Raw genomic sequence first — 19,471 nt, 5'->3', positions numbered from 1 at the left:
TAGCCACATTTGCATCACTTGCAACGGCATTGGGAGTGTTGCATTATGGGCAGCTATCGGAGCATACAAGTGACTGCAATGTGCTTTTCAAAGGGGGGTGTATTGTATATGTGTGGGGGGAGAGGGGTTTGGGGGGGCTGAGAGCATGTCAGCATGCTGTCTGGTAAGTTCAGACAGCAGCAGACCTTCTCTTCCTCCCTACCCCCTCCTCTCTCTCTCTCACAAACACAGAACATTACACACTAATGGCTTGCATGCTGCCTGTCAAAAACTGAGCTTTGAAAGGGCATTTCTGCATTCCTGCAGGAGTTCAAAACAATGAGGAGTGGCCACTTGACTTAAGGGATGTGCCTAGAGACCGATCAGAGTGCATTAACGCAACACCTTGTTCACACTGATGCCCGGGCATTGTAGCAAACATTATTCCTCTCACCAAGGTGGAGTACCAGCAGTGCTGTAGCTGTGGAGTCAGAGCACTCTGTGCCTTGCCACTGTGGATGGGTAGTGAGCTAGTGCACCCAGGGCTCTTTCATTGCGCTGTAACTCACAAGTATAGCCAAGCCCCAAGAGTGGCAAACTACTTCCATGCAAGAATCTACACTCACTCTAGCACATGCTGGGCAGATGATTGAGCATTTTTGGGTTGTGCTTTAAGAAGCCTCCCTACTACAACTGGCCAGAAGAATTAACTGAACGGAGGGAGCCCTAGCTAGATAGCCTGAGATTGTTGCTGCAGGAGTCAAGTGTGGAAAAATAGATTAAAATTAGCAGCAGGAACAGCCACTGGGTAGAAGGGTGAAAATTGGGATATTTTCTGTACTTCATGAATCTATTTTAGTAAGATGTGATTTCAGTAGTACACTTCGATCACACACACTGTTCATTGGCAAACATTTCTGCAGGGCTCTCATAGACTCATAGACTCTAGGACTGGAAGGGACCTCGAGAGGTCATCGAGTCCAGTCCCCTGCCCTCATGGCAGGACCAAATACTGTCTAGACCATCCCTGATAGACATTTATCTAACCTACTCTTAAATATCTCCAGCGATGGAGATTCCACAACTTCCCTAGGCAATCTATTCCAGTGTTTAACTACCCTGACAGTTAGGAACTTTTTCCTAATGTCCAACCTAAATCTCCCTTGCTGCAGTTTAAGCCCATTGTTTCTTGTTCTATCATTAGAGGCTAACGTGAACAAGTTTTCTCCCTCCTCCTGATGACACCCTTTTAGATACCTGAAAACTGCTATCAGGTCCCCTCTCAGTCTTCTCTTTTCCAAACTAAACAAACCCAATTCCTTCAGCCTTCCTTCATAGGTCATGTTCTCAAGACCTTTAATCATTCTTGTTGCTCTTCTCTGGACCCTCTCCAATTTCTCCACATCTTTCTTGAAATGCGGTGCCCAGAACTGGACACAATACTCCAGTTGAGGCCTAACCAGCGCAGAGTAAAGCGGAAGAATGACTTCTCGTGTCTTGTTTACAACACACCTGTTTATGCATCCCAGAATCACGTTTGCTTTTTTTGCAACAGTATCACACTGTTGACTCATATTAAGCTTGTGGTCCACTATGACCCCTAGATCTCTTTCTGCCATACTTCTTCCTAGACAGTCTCTTCCCATTCTGTATGTGTGAAACTGATTGTTCCTTCCTAAGTGGAGCACTTTGCATTTATCTTTATTGAACTTCATCCTGTTTACCTCAGACCATTTCTCCAACTTGTCCAGATCATTTTGAATTTTGACCCTGTCCTCCAAAGCAGTTGCAATCCCTCCCAGTTTGGTATCATCCGCAAACTTAATAAGCGTACTTTCTATGCCAACATCTAAATCGTTGATGAAGATATTGAACAGAACCGGCCCCAAAACAGACCCCTGCGGAACCCCACTTGTTATACCTTTCCAGCAGGATTGGGAGCCATTAACAACTACTCTCTGAGTACGGTTATCCAGCCAGTTATGCACCCACCTTATAGTAGCCCCATCTAAGTTGTACTTTCCTAGCTTATCTATAAGAATATCATGCGAGACCGTATCAAATGCCTTACTAAAGTCTAGGTATATCACATCCACCGCTTCTCCCTTATCCACAAGGCTCGTTATCCTATCAAAGAACGCTATCAGATTGGTTTGACACGATTTGTTCTTTACACATCCATGCTGGCTATTCCCTATTACCTTACCACCTTCCAAGTGTTTGCAGATGATGCCTTTGATTACCTGCTCCATTATCTTCCCTGGCACAGAAGTTAAACTAACAGGTCTGTAATTTCCTGGGTTGTTTTTATTTCCCTTTTTATAGATGGGCACTATATTTGCCCCCTTCCAGTCTTCTGGAATCTCCCCCGTCTCCCATGATTTCCCAAAGATAATAGCTAGAGGCTCAGATACCTCTTCTATTAACTCTATTCTGCAGTGTCTCAGAATCGAACTGAATTTAGTTTTAACGTATGTTCCCTTACTTAATTCAGCTTTCCAACTGTTTGAATCCACCAGAACTAAATCATTCCTATTTGAATTCCACTGATTTTTATGTAAATTCTGCAGTGCCTATCAGTTACACTTGTGGCTGAGTTTTGACTTAAAATATTATTTTCTTCTATGCTCTCCAAATATTAAAATACACAGCCTAGGGCAAACCATCTAAATCTATCATTAATAGACATGCCTGGCCTGATTTTTTGAGAAGCTGAATGCTTATCACTCATATGGCTGTCTGAAGGTGCTCTGTCCTCAATCAAGCTGAAATATTACTAGACCTTCAACAGGTGCAAATCTGTTCTGATCAGTTGATTGTGCAATGCAAGGATTAATGTGAGGTGGAGTATGCACATCAGCGAGTCTCCACCGTAATTTATTCCTGAGGGAGCCTGGTTATGTTCTCTGCCTATCTCCCCTGACTCTGCACACTGACAGCAGTAAGCTAATAAACCCTACCATTACCTTGGAGGAGGAAAATGCCAGCAATCCTTTGCGGCCTGTTAACTTATTCCACTTGAAGTGGAATAAGATCTCTCACAATTTACGGGGTACAAATATTTAATAACTGTGTGGCTCATGCCCCAATATTGATGGATTCACAAGGAGGAAATATTCTGTCTTATTCCCAGCAGGGTAGAATTTTATCAGCTCTCCTGATTGTATGCTGTGCTGATAAAATTGAACACTAGGCTAGAATTTATAGTCGTAGGCATTGCTGTTTTAAATAGGGAATTAAAAACTGGATGATAGATGCAGAAGGTCACGTTTCTTGTCTGAAAGGTAGGAATCTTAACAATAGTAAATAACACTTATACCGAATATGCTAAACTGAGAGGATTAAGACAAATAAAGCCTCTTGATCTGCTATATTCATTAACAAAATAGAAGTTTTAAAAAACAAAGTGAGTCTTGTTTACTATCTTAAACAGAAGTGATTTTTAGAAGAAGTCAAATCCACTGCAGTTTAGTCAGGACAAACGAGATACATACATAAAAAGTCCACATCAGTTACTGTACCTGATTATAAATTCCACCCCTGCCCATCAATACTCCCATGTCTTTGCAATCTTCCCAGATCTGACTCATCTCTTCAGCTGGAAGAGGTTCACAACTGTCCTGTGGAAAGCGCGGGGAGGGGAGGGAAGCGAGAGAGACTTTTTTGGCTAGATGTTAAACTAAATTATGGAAAAAGCAACAAGTGTTCCATTGCCACCACCCTCCTTGGAGAAAGTTAACGATTCTCCTGCCTTTTAAGATGGATCTGTTCAGGGTTTAAGCACTTTGAATGTTCTAAATTTTAGCCAGTGCAGAGTTCTGACTCCTTATTTTCAGAGAAGTAGCTGTCAGTCAGCATACAGTCATTTCACGGGAAACTTGAGTCTTAATACTGGGGTAAATAGAAGGGCATGTGCCATGTACCAACCTTATTCTTCACCATTTCTATCCCAATCATAAGGCCTTTGCCACGGACATCTCCAATGATCTCAAACTTCTCTCTCAATTTAGCAAACTCCAATAGCATGTAAGTCCCTACTTCTTTGCTGTTCTTTTGTAGACCGTCTTCTGCAATAGCCTGGTTAAAAATGATGTACAAAGACCAATGTTGTGGGAAAGAATCAAATATAGAACTTGGCTAGTCTGCACACCTATAACCAGCCTGCAATCCCATTACCCCTCAGCAAAGACTTACAACAGGCTTGTATTATTAAGCCTGCCTTAAATTTGACCTCTTCAAGTATAATAGGAAATGCTGTAAAAAACTAAGCTACACTTGCTTATGTCATATTCTTTTTCATTGTTTACCCACCAATTAATAATGGAGCTTCAGTGTATATTTGAGGTTTGACTGTGCATACAAAGCTGACCATCGTAATCCGTTTAAAAATCTTGGTCAGGTTCAGTTTAGCCCTCTTTCCCTTGCCATAGCAGTGTCAAGCTATGTGAGGTGCCTATAATGTAGCAGTATGCCTATTACTCCTTGTAAAGCTTTCTGGGAAACACCTGAGCACATTACTAAGCTATATTTAGCAAAGCATTCACTTTAACTTGATTTATTTCTAGCAGCCTCCAGCTTCTCGCACACAGTCCAATAGCTTGACTGTGCACGAGGAGCTGGAGGCTGCTGGAAATAAAAATAAAAGGATACTTCTTGTGTTGAATCACTGACCTATACGAACCTGCTTTTACACAGAATTGCAAAAATGAATAGAGCAATATATTCTGCAATCTGAGCGTCTAAAACTGGCACATTGTCTTAAATTAACCCGGTTCAGATTTTGAGGCTTGTGGCTAAAACACAACCTGGATCTGAACTACCCTGGTAACAGTTAGTTTAAACAAAAAATATGAGGTGTTGGATCTCCTAGGTTTTTTAATTACTATGCTGACTGTGATAGTAGTGAGTGGTTCAGAGGACCAACAGCCTATTCTGTTGGAACAAGCCTCCAGTAAATCAGGGTGTAATAAGGGAGCCAGATGTTCAGAACCTGGCAATACAGTTTTAAAATGGGGTTTAAGGAAGTATATTTACATGTGACCAAGTGACTGTGGCCGTTTACACTGAGGGCTTGTCTACATCACAAAGTTGCAGCGCTGGTGAGGGGGTTACAGCGCTGCAACTTAGGAGGTGTACACATCTGCAGGACATCACCAGCGCTGCAACTCCCTGTTTGCAGCGCTGGCCGTACTCCCGTTTTGTCTCGGTGTAGAGGATCCAGCGCTGGTGATCCAGCGCTGGTAATCAAGTGTAGACACTTACCAGCGCTTTTCTTGACCTCCGTGGAATAAGCAGGTATCCCAGCATACCTGAGGAAGCCTCTGGTAATCAAGCAGGTCTCCTTCCCCGGTTTGCTCTCGTGTTCCCCGAACCCCCGTGCAAGCAGGTCTCCTTCCCTGCGGTTTGCAGGGGGGTTCAGGGAACACGAGAGCAAACCGCGGCGAAGCTGGTCTCCTTCCCCGGTTTGCTCTCGCGTTCCCCGAACCCCCGTGCAAGCAGGTCTCCTTCCCTGCGGTTTGCTCTCGCATTCCCCGAATCCCCGAGCAAGCAGGTCTCCTTCCCTGCGGTTTGCAGGGGGGTTCGGGAAACGCGAGAGCAAACCGCGGCGAAGCTGGTCTCCTTCCCCGGTTTGCTCTCGCGTTCCCCGAACCCCCCTTGAAGCCGCCCAACAGCGCTGCAGTGTGGCCACATCTAACACCACTTGCAGCGCTGGTTGCTGTAAGTGTGGCCACTCTGCAGCGCTGGCCCTATACAGCTGTACTAATACAGCTGTAACAACCAGCGCTGCAAAATTGTAGATGTAGACATACCCTTAATTACCTCACATCAATGGGGCATGTGTGCAGCTCATGCTTTTCAAGGTGTTGCATGAAGATTTAAGTTGATTACTTTAAGCAGAAGCTGGGAGGGTTAAAATACATTTTAAGTATGTACCTCAGAATAAGTGCTTTTGCTAGTTTAGAGGGTTTCTATAAAGGAAAAATGATGAGAACTCCATGGGACAGAACTACTTAGAATTATGACAGCTATGTAAGTAAATTCCATTTATACTTCTATTGACAAACAGGAAGCAAAGAACATAAGCAAGGAAAGAAAAAAATGAAGCTGTTAATCACAGTATTATCCCTAGAGTAATTTAATTCTATCCCTGCTACAAGCTGAAATCAGTTATAGAAATGGGCAATTTGTTTTTTCTACAAGTTCACATTGCCATGACTTGATAAAAAAAATAAATGTTTGTCTCATTTTCTGTATGTATTAGAAGTTCCACCAGTGGAAATGGAGGTAGCACGATGCTGCCTCTGCCATAACACACAGCAAACAATAGTGTAAGAGGCTATGAACGTTATCACTTTCTTCTTACATCAAGAACTGCAGATCCAACTACACAGGCCATGGGGTTTCCTCCAAATGTGTTAAAATGAAGGTTCTGAGCCAAGGAATTTGCAATCTCTAAAAGAAAAAGAATACTCATTGATTTCCTTCCTCATAATTACCTGAATCTGGTGATAGTACTTATCAACTTTAGCTTCACATTTAATAATACTATGCATCATTCTCCATTTTAACTACAGGCAAAAGGAGAAGAAAATGGTATATTCTTGGGAACCGATTTAGGGCAAAATTCCAGAAAATATATGATCTGGATTTTAATACATGCACAGTTAAGTTTCCCACAGAGCTAGTGAATTATCCAGCAATGAATATTTCTCTTAACATTAAATCCACTGAATCGTTAGTATTAATCAATCAACAATTCTAGAGTTGTCCAGAATGCATCCTTAGTATTAAAGGTATGTCTAAGGGGTAGGGTAGTTTCTGAGTTCTGTCAGTTCTGCCAACAACTTATTTGGGCTAGATGCTGATCTCAGTTACCCCAGTATAACTCCATTGATTTTAATGGTATTACTTTAGATTTCAACTGGTGTCCTGGGGAGCACAATCTGAGTTTGATAAAAAAAATTACAATTTTCAATGCCTGAGTAGTTTGTACATGTGCAGTGAGGACCATACTTACCAATCCCATAAGCATGTTCTAAGACTCTTAATATTTCTAAGGTAATCTGGTTGGACAAAAGGCTCTATGGAAGCTAAATTATTCTACAATATATTTATTATTTACCTCAACTTCATGCTTTAGAGTAACAAATATTTATACCTGGTGTGGTTACGACAGCTGCCATTGGAAAGCCATTGCCAATTCCTTTTGCCATGGTAACAATGTCAGGGACTACACCGTGTGTTTGAAAGCCCCAGAAATGGCTGCCAGTTCGTCCAAACCCTGTCTGGACCTTTCAAAAGAAAATCCAAAATTGTATAAGTTGTTTCTTAGGTTCATAACTTGTATTTTATTCTGTTGCCTATTTGCATGTATAGCTGTAGACTCTAAATGCCAACTTTATTCTAGCAGGATCCTCAATTCAGCCTCACACATTTTCTTTCCTATGCTAAATAGTGACTGTAGTACAAGACAGTTCCACTATTGGTTTTGTTGACAGGTCATCTTTATAGAGCCACTGTACACTTGATACAAATGAAAAGTGGTATTATATATATATCCTAAGGCCTTGGCTACACTCACACTTTACAGCGCTGCAACTCGGGTGTGAAAAAACACCCCCCTGAACGCTGCAAGATACAGTGCTGTAAAGCGTCAGTGTAATCAGGGCAGCAGCGCTGGGAGCCCGCTACACCCGTAAGGGATGTGGTTTACATGCAGCGCTGGGAGAGCTCTCTCCCAGCGCTGCTGCTCTGACTACACTCACACTTCAAAGCGCTGCCGGGGCAGCGCTTTGAAATTCCAAATGTAGCCATACCCTAAGACTATCTCCTGTTATTACACAATTTAAATCTAGTATTATTACTCAAAACATAATTGAGTTAATATAATGAACTCCATTAGAGAAACTATACTGTGATGGACCTGCTAAGCAGGAGACTATAATTCCCATCAGCCCCTCACCACTGCACATCCCCTTCCTCTTGGCCAGGTAGGAGAAAGTATCCTCATCCAGGAAATGCCCATGCAGGAGACTACATTCCCCATTATACCTTCTTTTCCCCTGGCCAGGCAGGAGAAAGGACTCTGATCAGGAAGTGACTGAGCATTTTCAGGGAGCAGAAACTGCCAAGGTAAACCAGATCCAGGGAAGCACCCCCAGGAATTATATACAGAGCCCTGTGTGGAACAGGCTGGGACTGCCCCATGTTACAACTGGTATTCCTGGGGGAATTCTGTGCCCAAAAAATTCTGTGCACAATATTTTAAAATTCTGCAAAATTCTGCATATTTTATTTGTCAAAATAATAATATAATCACACCAGTTTCAATTATTTTTGGTCATTTATTTCAAAGTACCTGTCAGCAAGTAAGTCTGTAACAATACAAACAACAAAAAAGATTCAGGAAATGTTTTTTGACAAATAGATTCCTTACTAGGCATATTAATACAGAACTTTGAGTAACAATTCATTTAAACTACAATAATGAACCGTATTTCCCGCACCCTCAGAAGTGGTGCAAAGGCTGCAGGGGAGCCAGGGGTAACAGAGGAGCTGAGGGAGCGGGAAGGAGCCTGGGTGTGAACTTGAGAGGGTTGTTGTGTATGAGTGGGAAAAGTATGGAACAAGTTTTTGGGGGGTGGGGATGGAGAGTTAGGGAGCTTCCCCCATGCAGACCCTGGCTGACCCTCTAGCCTCTCCCATTCAGTCGGGCACATCTGCCCTGTCCCCATGTGTCCCTGCACCCCTGGTCCATGTGTCCCACCACCCCCATTCAGATACCCTCTCCCTCTGTGCCCCTGCTTCAGCCACCCCTCCCACTGTCGCTCTGCTGTTCTTGTGCCACACTGCCCTCTGGTGGGAAAAAGGCAGAACTGCAGCAACATTTTTGGCAGAAGCTTTTTCTGTGCAAAAAAATAAAATACGCACATCTCATTAATTATTCACACATGCAATAGCAACAAGGCACGGAGCCAGTGTAAAGTGACCCTAATGAGACGCTCAGCACTAAATGAGCCTGTCCTTGAAATCTGCAAATTCCTCTTTGCTTGAATACAAACCAGACTGGAAAGGCCACCCCAGGTACTCAAACCTGAAAAGCCCTAACTCAATTGGCTGCCCCAGGCACCCAAACAAGACCTACTATTGCTCAGTTTGAACTCAACTGTTTAAGCCTCCATGCCTAGGATATTCACCAACTTCCCCATTCCTGCCAGCCCCGATAAAACACCCTTTCACTTAGCCACGTGGCTGAGTAGTTACTGGGACCCACCAGGATTTAAAAGGCCTCGCTGCTGAGGCTTCTAACAGAGCTTGCGTCTGAGTCATAGCACACCTGGCACATTACTGGTACCTTAAGGGTTTGGTGTACGCCAGCACTGACCAGCTATAAAAATTACAATACTAAGAAAGTGTTTTTTTATAATGAGCGAGCTAACACCTTTTCTCCTAGTAAACATGGCCAGAGGGACCAGGAATCTGTCAGTTCCACTAAAGTCAATGGGAATTGCAGCTGTGTAGCACTTTTCAGAATCTCCAGTTTCAAGTTGTAATAATGCTACCGCCCCTAACATCCACCATACTCACTTAAGCTACTTCGCTAGCAGAGTTAGTTAGTTAGTAATAATTCAGATTGTCTTAACCAAGCAAATTATATTTAAAATGTATAATCTGCAGAAGAGTTGCAGCAGGTGCCCCTCTAAAGTTACAGAGGTACTTGCCTTGTCTACAATACAATTTTACAATTTGATGAAAGATAAACATTTTACAAATATAAAACGGTTTTCCTAATGCAGACATAGCCTCTCTGGATCAGGCCTCAAATGAGTACTGGTAAGCGTTTAAGAACAAAATTTCTGCTGCTGTAAACAGGTCAATGGAGCTCTAACCATTTACACAACCAGCAAGTGGGACCTAAGAGTTTGCAACATAAACGGTCTACTGAGTACTATTCGTGTTAATTTAATGCACATGAAAGTGAAGGATTAATAACTTCTGCTATTAGCTTTGTCTAGCAAAGGCTCTTGTGCTGGAATGCTGCACTTTGTTCCTCTCTTAGGCTGTGAAACAGGAAAGGATTAAATTAAATTAAATTAAATTTAGAATTTAATATAAACTATTTCCAGGTCTATATTTTGGTTTCATGCGATTGCTGGATTTCGTATTGGCCTGGCAGAAATATCTCAATCCCCAAAAATTGTATTTCTGGATACTCACTTCATCTGCAATACAGACGCCTCCTCTTTCACGCACTAGCTGAAAAGCTTCCTTTAGAAATCTTTTAGGATACTGAATGACTCCATTAACACCCTATCGGAAATACACGAATATATTATCTTCAGCACAAACACTACACCACAAACACGGGCAATCCTCGAGTGATCAGACAGTGAGAAATCTAGGCAGAATTTTAATTCACTACATGACTTAATGACCAGAGTCCCTTTTGTGGTAGATCTGTTTAGCTGCAATTGCTAAAACGGGCAGAAAGTGGATCTCTTTTGAACCTGAATTCCCACTTTGTATCAATATAATATTTGGCCAAAAGAATAAAACAATATGAAGAGTTAGGAGACAGTGAAGAGTAAAAGATAAAACATGATGTCAGCCTTCTCTCTTTAATGCAATGTTTCCCAAACGGTGGGTTGCAACCCACCTGTTGGGTGCAGGAAGGTTCTAGGTGGGTCACAGGCCCAGTGCGAAGAGGAGTTGGGGCAGGAGGAGGGGAGCTGAGCCCACTTATTCATTGCACAGCAACAGCTCCTATCCTGTGGGGCTGGGCCCAGTTCCCTGCTCTGGGTATTACGACCTAGCAGGTGGAGCAAACCTGAGTGGGACTGTTACCCCATCTTCCAGCTGCAACACCCAGAGAAGGGAACTGGGCCCAGTCCTGCAGGTCCTGTCTCGTTCCCCCCACTCCTCCAATCTGGACCCCAAGTGGGTCACAAAGAGAGGCAAAAAAAGTTTCAGAACCACTTGTCTAATGAACCAACATCGAATATGCTTCAGAGAATTATACCCTGTATGGCGACAATATCTGGAAAGTTGTATCATGTGTAAGCATGCTATTACCAGAACGGGCCAAATGGGCGAGAGTTCAAAGACCAACAGCAAACACAAATAGAGAGCTAGAGAAAATGATTAGGAGAAGACTAAAAAAAAAAATATATACACTTAGGCTAAACTGCCATAGGTGAGGGGATAACATAATAGTCCGGGAGTATATAAAGGCTGCAAAACCCCAGTGGTTGGCGAGAAATTAGGGGAATACGTAGGTGTAATGGGATGAAACTAAGCAAGAGAAAATTTAGTCCTAATATCAGGACAAAATTCCCTTCAGTGAAACTGTTATACTCTAAAGTATATTCCCAGTGGAACAGATTGAAACCTCAGCACTAGGAAATTTACAATTAGACTAGGTCTAACACCAGAAAACGTACTGTAGGTAGGGCATAACCTTGGTTTTGGAGCAAGGTGGACTTGATGGCCTAACAGACCTTTCACTCCCCTAACTTAGGCTAACATCTTAAATAGTAGCCTATGAGGTTCACGTCATAGGGGAATGCCTAGAGCCTGTATGACTTAAATGAAATTTAACTACAGCTGCACTGCCAAAAGAGAGAGATAGATGAGGAGAGTCAGAAGTTAAGTGCAAAGGAGTTAAAAACTGGAAAGGAAAGCAGAGTGGGAGAGAGAATTCTGTGGATTTTCTAGATAAACTAAGCATAGTGTGATTTGAAACTAAAAGTAATTATTAAAATTAAGTCTCTATGCTAGAACAATTAGGCATCTTTAAGTATAATTTACTGTAGACTCACTGGGTATCAGTAAATTACAGGGTGACTTTAATACTTTTAACAGACAACTTCTAGAGAACCAGTATACTGCAGAAGGGAAAATTAGGAATGAAGTATTATAAACTAAGTTACAGCACGTAATTAGGAATGAAGTATTATAAACTAAGTTACAGCATGCACATTTGTAGAATTTATTAGCATTTCAATATCCTGAGAATGCAAACAAGACCTTAAAGAATAATAGTTTACAGCAGAGCTCTGAACACTTTTTAAGTTATCAGCGGATAGCAGATACATTATTGCTAAACACAAACCAGATAGGCAACAGTGGTTAAAATTACCTGTTTTGCTTGAGTCTGCCATATTTTATTAAATACTTGTATATTCATTAGAAATAATTTGCTAAATATTTAAAAATCAATCTATGAAAGGGACATTAAGGCTTGTAAGACTAAAATTTGATTTACCAGATTTGTTTTGTAGGAATATTGTGCAGCACAAGTTGCCCACTGGTCTGTTATTAAGTAGACAGGATATGGAAAATATAAGATTCCTGTTCTCGGATGTCAAGGGGGGAAAAAAAAAACCAAAAACCACAAAGAATGAAATCCTGGCTTCACTGAAATCAGAGGCAAAACCCCCACTTTACTGCAGTGGGGCCAGAATTTCTCCAACATGTCTCGTTGGCAAGTCACCCTCCTAGAAAAAAACATTAAGATTTAAGTAATGTTGCAGCCCTTCTTTTTGAATGATCACAGTGATTCAGAGAAGATTAAATCTGCTATTGTTATTTAGGGCTTGTCAATCTTGTAAAAGCCCCGTTCAGGTTTTAGCAGGTTGTGGTTGACTGTACTATTACGATTAGAATGAGGCATGGCAAATCACCTACTTGAATTGGCTCAGCGATAAACCCAGCTATTGCCTTTGGCACACAAGTACTCAGAGTGTCTTTGAACTGTTCAATGTACTGGTCGTTTGCTTCACAACAGCCTGTGTTGAGGAAATACTGGTAAGAATAATGTACTGAGAATAATACAAAGTTAGATTAATGTGAAACCGCAGTTTTTAACATATGTAAATAAGAACAGCTCTTTAGTGTTTTAACGTATGTAATAAGGACTGTAATGTTCCCCAATTAGAGTTACCACAGGAAATAAATCATTTTGTTTCCCCACACATGTTCTGTGGCAGCAAGTCAGTCTTAGTTTTCCTAGTTCACAGAAATTACAAAAGAGCCTCAGTCTGACTGTAAGGCATCTTTCTCCCCTTCTACAAAAAAACCCCCAAGCCACTGAGCTTTTGTAAACCATTTATTCTCTGAAAAGTTGCAAAGAATAAGAGTGCCAGTAGAAAGTTGCAGCCTATGAGGTTTGCCCCATCCTTCAGACCAGTGCTATAGATGCAAGGCAGGGGGCAGTTATTAGAAGAACTGAACATCAGCTCAAGGAATGAACAAGCAGTTTGCCTGGATAAGAAAACCTAACTGGTTTCAAGACTCAGTTTCAGAAGATTATGAAGGAGATGGTATGATAAGATTGTCTACAATGGCACATGGACCACCTGTGAATGCTAGACACGGGACACTAGATGGGGAGGACTCTGAGTTACGACAGAGGAGTCTTTCCCAGCTGTCCAGTTGGTGGGTCTCACCCACATGATCAGGGGCTAACTGATCACCATATTTGGGTCACGAAGGATTTTTCCCCCAGGTCAGATTGACAGAGACACTGGAGTGGGGAGGGCTGTTCCTCCACATGCTACGCCCGCCCCAAGTTCCCTGCAGTCAATGGGATGCTGCGGGAGCCCCCTGGCCCGCCCTGCCTTGGAGCCCCAGGTAAGCACAGCACCTCCCACCCCCTCCCCACATACCCCCTCCCACCCCCAAACTTCCTCCTGGAGCCTGCAGCCAGCCCCCACACCCCCAAACTCCCTCCCAGAGCCTGCACCCCCTCCCCACACACCCCTCAGCCCTCAAACTCTTTCCCAGAGCCTGCACCCTGGACTCCCTCCCCACCCAAACTCCCTCCCAGAGCCTGCACCCAGAGCCTTAGGCAGGTGGGGAGGAGGCAGAGTTTTTTGGGGGCGGGTTCTGGGCAGCATGAGTGACATTGGCCTGCTGGGAGGATTTGAGAACTGGCACTGAACCTTAGGTAAACTGAGTTTGAGATCCCTGGGTTAGATCATCACTATGGCCCCTTCTGGGCTTAAAGTCTGTGATAGATAAATATAAGACTAAGTTCATCTTGGTCCAGCATGATTTCTAATGAAAAGGCAGATGGGAATATTACGGAAAATATGACTGTGACTGGGCATCACTATGTACTGTAACAGAACACAAGCCAGATGTCTTCAAGCAGTTGCAAGCTATTGCCTTTATTCACCATCAGTGACAAAGAAGGATGGCAAGAGACTGCTTTATTGTGCACTTAGGGAAAAGTGAGTAAATAATGTTTATTGCACCTAGGAGAAAAACAATTTATTTTCTAATCGTCACTTGTAAAAGAACAGTGGAGCTTTTACATGGACTGGACACACTGTGCAACATCCATAATGCCTTGTTCTACGCAATACTTTTGCCACCCAGTGTTCCAGAGTTTTTGATTTATAGTTTACATTGATCACTTCCCTTCAAGATAAAAGATGGACAGATACCAAAACTTTACCCAGGAGAGCAGAAAACACACTAGTATTAGTATCCCTAATCTCCTGGTAACTCTAAATATTTCAGAGCAGCAGGTTACTGATTATGAGAATTGAATTTGACTCAGACATTAGGGGCTCAGTTCAGGATTTTCAAAGGATTCTACAGGAGTTAGATGCCCAACTCCCACATATTTCTGAAAGGGAGTTGAGGGTCCAATTTCCTTAAGCCCCTTTTAAAAAAATCACAGCCGAGAGGCTATACTGATGAAGACTTGCTTGCCAAAATGACAATCACCAAGCTTCTCAGTAAACGGTAATATTCTTAGTAGTGTGCATTTTTAGTAATGTATATTTGTCTATGTTGTTAGACATCCAGGTGCCTTCTCCAGTCCCTTTTCTTTTGCACCTACCAATGGACATTTTTTTGCCACCATCTAACCTTGAGAACAGCTGCATTTCCGAATAGTTTGCACCAGAGAATCTCGGCAATGGCTTCCTCCCCATGGACCACGAAAAACATCTGGTAACATTGTCTGCAAAGCACAACAAACAGCTGTAATTTTGCCAGTGTGAGGAACGTAAGTACGGATCAAGAGAAATTTTTTTATTTACATTGATCATTCGAAGGTCGTTAAACACTTATTCCAATATTGTTGTTTTGTTTAAATAGAACTTGTGATGAAGAGAACTCAAAAATCTGATTGCATCTGAGACCTGATTCAGTTGATCCATCTGAAAACAAAGTGTGAAAAAATAAATAAGGACCATTTGCCCGCCTCCCTCCCCCACAGATTTGAGGCCTCATGCAGAAAGTGAGGGAGAAGGCCAGAACTTAAAGTTTCTGAAGTTAAAAACATTCTGTCCTCAAGTGCCTATTTTGGGGGGTATTCACTCACGGCTGACCTGTTCATTGTTTAGTTATGTTAGTTAATTATTGTTACGTAGGATTCACTACAGTTTTGTCCAAAATGGCCAGTTTAATTCCAAGAATCCCTAGAAAAAGAGCAGTAAAGTCAGAGAATTATAGGGCTGGAATGGACCCTAAGAGGTCATCTAGTCTAGCCCCATGCGCTGAGGCAAGACCAAGTATAACGCAACCATCCCCAACAGGTTTTTGTCTAACCTGTTCTTAAAAATCACCAAGGATGGGGATTCTACAATCTTGCTTGGAAGCCTATTCCAGAGCTTAACCTTATGGTCTGAAGCTTTTCCTAATATCTAACCTGAATCTCCCTGGTGCAGATTAAATGGATTACTTCTTGTCCTACCTTCAGTGGACATGCAGAACAACTGATCCCAGTTCTCTTTATAAACAGCCCTTAACATATTTGAAAACTTATCAAATACCCCCTCACTCGTCTTTGCTTAAGAATAAACATGACCAAGTTTTTTAACCCTTCCTCTTAGGTCAGATTTTCTAAACCGTTATCATTTGAATTGCTCTCCTCTGGACTCTTCCCAGTTTGTCCACATCTTTCTTAAAGTGCGGCATCCAAAACTGGACACAACATTCCAGCTGAGGCCTCATCAGGGATGAGCAAAGCAGAGTGGGACAATTACCTCCAGTGTCTTACATACGACATTCCTGTTAATATACCCCAGAAAGATATTTGCCTTTTTTGCAATTACATCACTTTGTTAACTTATATTCAATTTGTGATCCACTATAACCCCCAGATCCTTCTCAGCAGTAGAGAACTGCCTAGGCATGTATAGTCCCCATTTTCCTATTTGTGCATTTGTTTTTTCCTTCCCACCTGTAGTACTTTGCACTTGTTTTTATTGAATTTCATCTTGTTGATTTCAGAAAATTTCTGCAATTCATCAAGGTCATTTTAAATTCTAATGCTGTCCTCCAAAGTACTTGCAACCCCTCCCAGCCTAGTGTCATCTGTGAAGTTTATAAGCATATTTAATTCATTATCCATTTGATGTGTCCTAGACATCTGACAATGAACCTGATAACTACTCTGAGTACTGTTTTTCATCCAGTTATCCACCTTAGAGGGACACAGTGAAGTCTAGCGGACTGATGGTAGCGGGCTGGAAGCCAGGAACTTATACATTCTAATCCTGACTCTGCCAATGACTATGTGACAATGGGCAAATCATTTAATAAATTATTTGGGCCAGATTGTCAGCTGCACTCAAAGAAGGCTGAGTGCATTGAAGAGCCAGGGGGAAGGAGCACACCACAAAGGAGCCCTTTGGGGGCCAGTTCTGTGGCTGATCTGGTTCCTGGCATAGATTACAGTAGCCAACACCAGCTCCCACAGCCTCCAGAAACCATGTGTCACCAAGCTGTAGAGATACCATCCATACCCCTTTCCCCAGACACAACCCCTATGGTGGGACTGTGAGGGGGTGTTGTAGGAGCCACTATACGTTTCAAAAATATTTTCAGTCCAAAAGGGAATTCCCTATGGGCCAGCTTTAAGCAGCTTTGCAAGAGCAAACCAGGACAAACCTGCCCTGACAGACCTAAGAATAGGACCCGAAGGGCAATACGCCATTGCGCTGCATCTTGGGAAGCATTTATACCAGTAAAAAGTGAAAGCCAAATGGGTATAAAACACTATCATTCTCACTGCTAGCATTCTTCATTTGCTCTGTGTGGATATAAATAACTACACAGGGTGCAGTGAAAAGGCAAATTAGGCTATATATATATATACTTATCAACCTCAGAGGGCTATAGGGAGGCTGTAATAGTCAGACAAATAGAAGGCTTGTTATTCAACGGATATTACAAAAAGCAACAAAAACCTCACACTTTGGCAGCCAAATGCATTGGCGACACCATGCTTATAAGATCCAATGCACGTCAAGCCCAGTGTGTATGGACTGCCTCCGTGGTATCCTCCTCTGTGTGAACAGAACAAAGCACACAAACAACATTAATTTTCTTCTGATTACACTAGCTGCAAAAGTTTTTAGGAGGAAACAATATCAGTATTCACAGAAGGCTGGTTTCTGATGTGTGTGTGGAAGACAACAAATCATTGGAAACCATGGGTGCATCCAGTAAGGGATGCCTCTTGCCATATATGCTGCTCTGTTTGAGTGCCTACCAGCTGTGAGTTTTCATTGCAATTTAAAGCACACTTAAAAAATAATACGTGAATTTAGTGCTCATGAAGGGGAAGGGCTAAGAACACTGGTTGGAGCCAATGGCAATTCAGGTAGGTGCTGCGCAAGATTCCTCATGCAGGTCTGCCAGAATATCTCAGGGCTGCCCAGAAGATTCAGGGGGCCTGGGGCAAAGCAATTTCGGGGGCCCCTTCCATAAAAATAATTGCAATACTATACAATACTATATTCTTGTGGGTGCCCCTGTGGGGCCTGGTGCAAATTGCCCCACTTGCTCCCCCCACAGCCCTGGGAAAAATAAACCTTCTGCATCTCGGCACAAACCCAGTTTTGAGAAAACTTCTTTATAAGGTATCACTGGTTCTCAGCATCAGCTAGTGCTAAAAGGCACTAAAGCTCATTAAAAGGGTTGGACAAATATTTTCCATCAAAATTTTTCTGGATCGAAAACTAGGGGTTTTTAAAAAGCAGAAAAAAAATCACTGCCTATGTCTGTTTTCCTTCAAAATTTGTTGTGCTTTTTTTAATTGAAAAGCTGAAATTAGTCTGCCAAAACCTGAACACGTTTTGGGTTTTCAGAAGTGTTTGGCTAAATATTGGCTGCTTGCTGTGTTTGATTGTTTAAAGAAACAATAAAAAAATTCTGCATAAAAAAAATCCAAAACTTTTGAACCACCTCAGCTTGTGACCAAACGCCTGAGCCCATCCAGTCAGAGATTTTTCCAGGTTTCTGATACTCTGCGGCTCCCTTAACTCATAACTTCTCCATAACTTTGGGTTCATTTAGCTTAGAACATAAGAACATAAGAATGGACATACTGGGTCAGACCAAAGGTCCATCCAGCCCAGTATCCTGTCTACTGACAGTGGCCAACGCCAAATGCCCCAGAGGGAGTGAATCTAACAGGTAATGATCAAGTGATCTCTCTCCTGCCATCCATCTCCACCCTCTGACAAACAGAGGCTAGGGACACCATTCCTTACCTATGCTGGCTAATAGCCATTAAGGGACTTAATCTCCATGCATTTATCTGTTTCCTAGAGACTGGCTCCACAGGGTCCCTCACAAACTGGAGACGGTTACTGTGGGTTTGTCTTTAGTATAGCTTATGTACATACTCCACGAACTGAGCATTTGAGCTTGCTCCAGATTCTGGGATGAGCCTATGTTGTGAAAACTGAAATGCTCAAAATAGCACATGTATGTGAATGGACACAGGGTGCTAAAATTAAATTAACCCGGGGTTCTCAGCTGTCAGCCTCCACTTCAAACCCCGCTCTGCCTCCAGCATTTATAATAGTGTTAAATATATAAAAAAGTGTTTTTAATTTATAAGGGGAGGAGGTTGCACTCAGAGGTTTGCTATGTGAAAGGGCTCACCAGTACAAAAGTTTGAGAACAACTGAATTAACCCCTCTGAAGCCTCAGGGAATGCAGGGGAGGAGTGGGGTCTCCCTTGGTAGGGTTGGGAAGGATACTGCTCTTCTCATGTGATCCCTCCCCCAGTGGCTAATTTTAAATGAAGCTACCCTTCCCTGACATGAATCTCCCTATGGCACTGAAATTAAATATAGACTATAATTTGGCATTTGAGAAGTTGGCGGGGCTGCAAGCTCCAGGCTGAGTGGAGGGAGCTGAGCTCAGCCTGGAGCTCGCAGCTCCCCCCCCCCTTTACCACACAGCTCTGAGCGGGGAGGGGCTCAGGCCCTGCCAGAGCCATGCTGCAGCTGTCCAGGGATGCTGCTGGATGCGCTGAGGCTCCAGGAGAAGGGCGGAGGCGGGGTCGGGTTGGGTCGGGGCCAGGAAGGGAGCCTCAGCCACTCTTGTGGGGGCCCCTGCAGAGCCCGGAGCAAATTGCCCCACTTGCCCCTACCCCCCCGGGCAGCCCGGAATATCTGAATCCTACATGACTAGCACCCCTGCTGTTTTAATCTTGGGCTCCTCTTCTCTCTGAAGTTGT

At 42.8% G+C, this 19,471-nt stretch overlaps 1 protein-coding gene across 5 annotated transcripts in view; it reads right to left on the bottom strand.

Moving 5' to 3' along the window:
* Positions 1–19,471, bottom strand: part of LOC115653323 (alanine--glyoxylate aminotransferase 2, mitochondrial-like) — a 32,823-nt gene that overhangs the window by 1,808 nt on the left and 11,544 nt on the right. For 4 of the 5 annotated variants that reach the window (XM_030566456.1, XM_030566453.1, XM_030566455.1 and 1 more), the window contains exons 6-13: positions 17,192–17,285; positions 14,860–14,953; positions 12,667–12,767; positions 10,198–10,290; positions 7,139–7,271; positions 6,344–6,432; positions 3,907–4,056; positions 3,501–3,599 (exon numbers count right to left, since the gene is read on the bottom strand). In XM_030566456.1, coding sequence (XP_030422316.1) covers positions 3,501–3,599; positions 3,907–4,056; positions 6,344–6,432; positions 7,139–7,271; positions 10,198–10,290; positions 12,667–12,767; positions 14,860–14,953; positions 17,192–17,285 — 853 coding nt within the window. The remainder of the gene's footprint in view (positions 1–3,500; positions 3,600–3,906; positions 4,057–6,343; positions 6,433–7,138; positions 7,272–10,197; positions 10,291–12,666; positions 12,768–14,859; positions 14,954–17,191; positions 17,286–19,471) is intronic. The other variant, XM_030566454.1, reaches the window with a different exon arrangement.

Source organism: Gopherus evgoodei, chromosome 6 (genome assembly GCF_007399415.2).
Source record: "Gopherus evgoodei ecotype Sinaloan lineage chromosome 6, rGopEvg1_v1.p, whole genome shotgun sequence".
Classification (NCBI taxonomy): Eukaryota; Metazoa; Chordata; order Testudines; family Testudinidae; genus Gopherus; species Gopherus evgoodei.
Note: the sequence above shows the minus strand (reverse complement) of the source record. Positions and strands in the feature narration are given on the sequence as shown.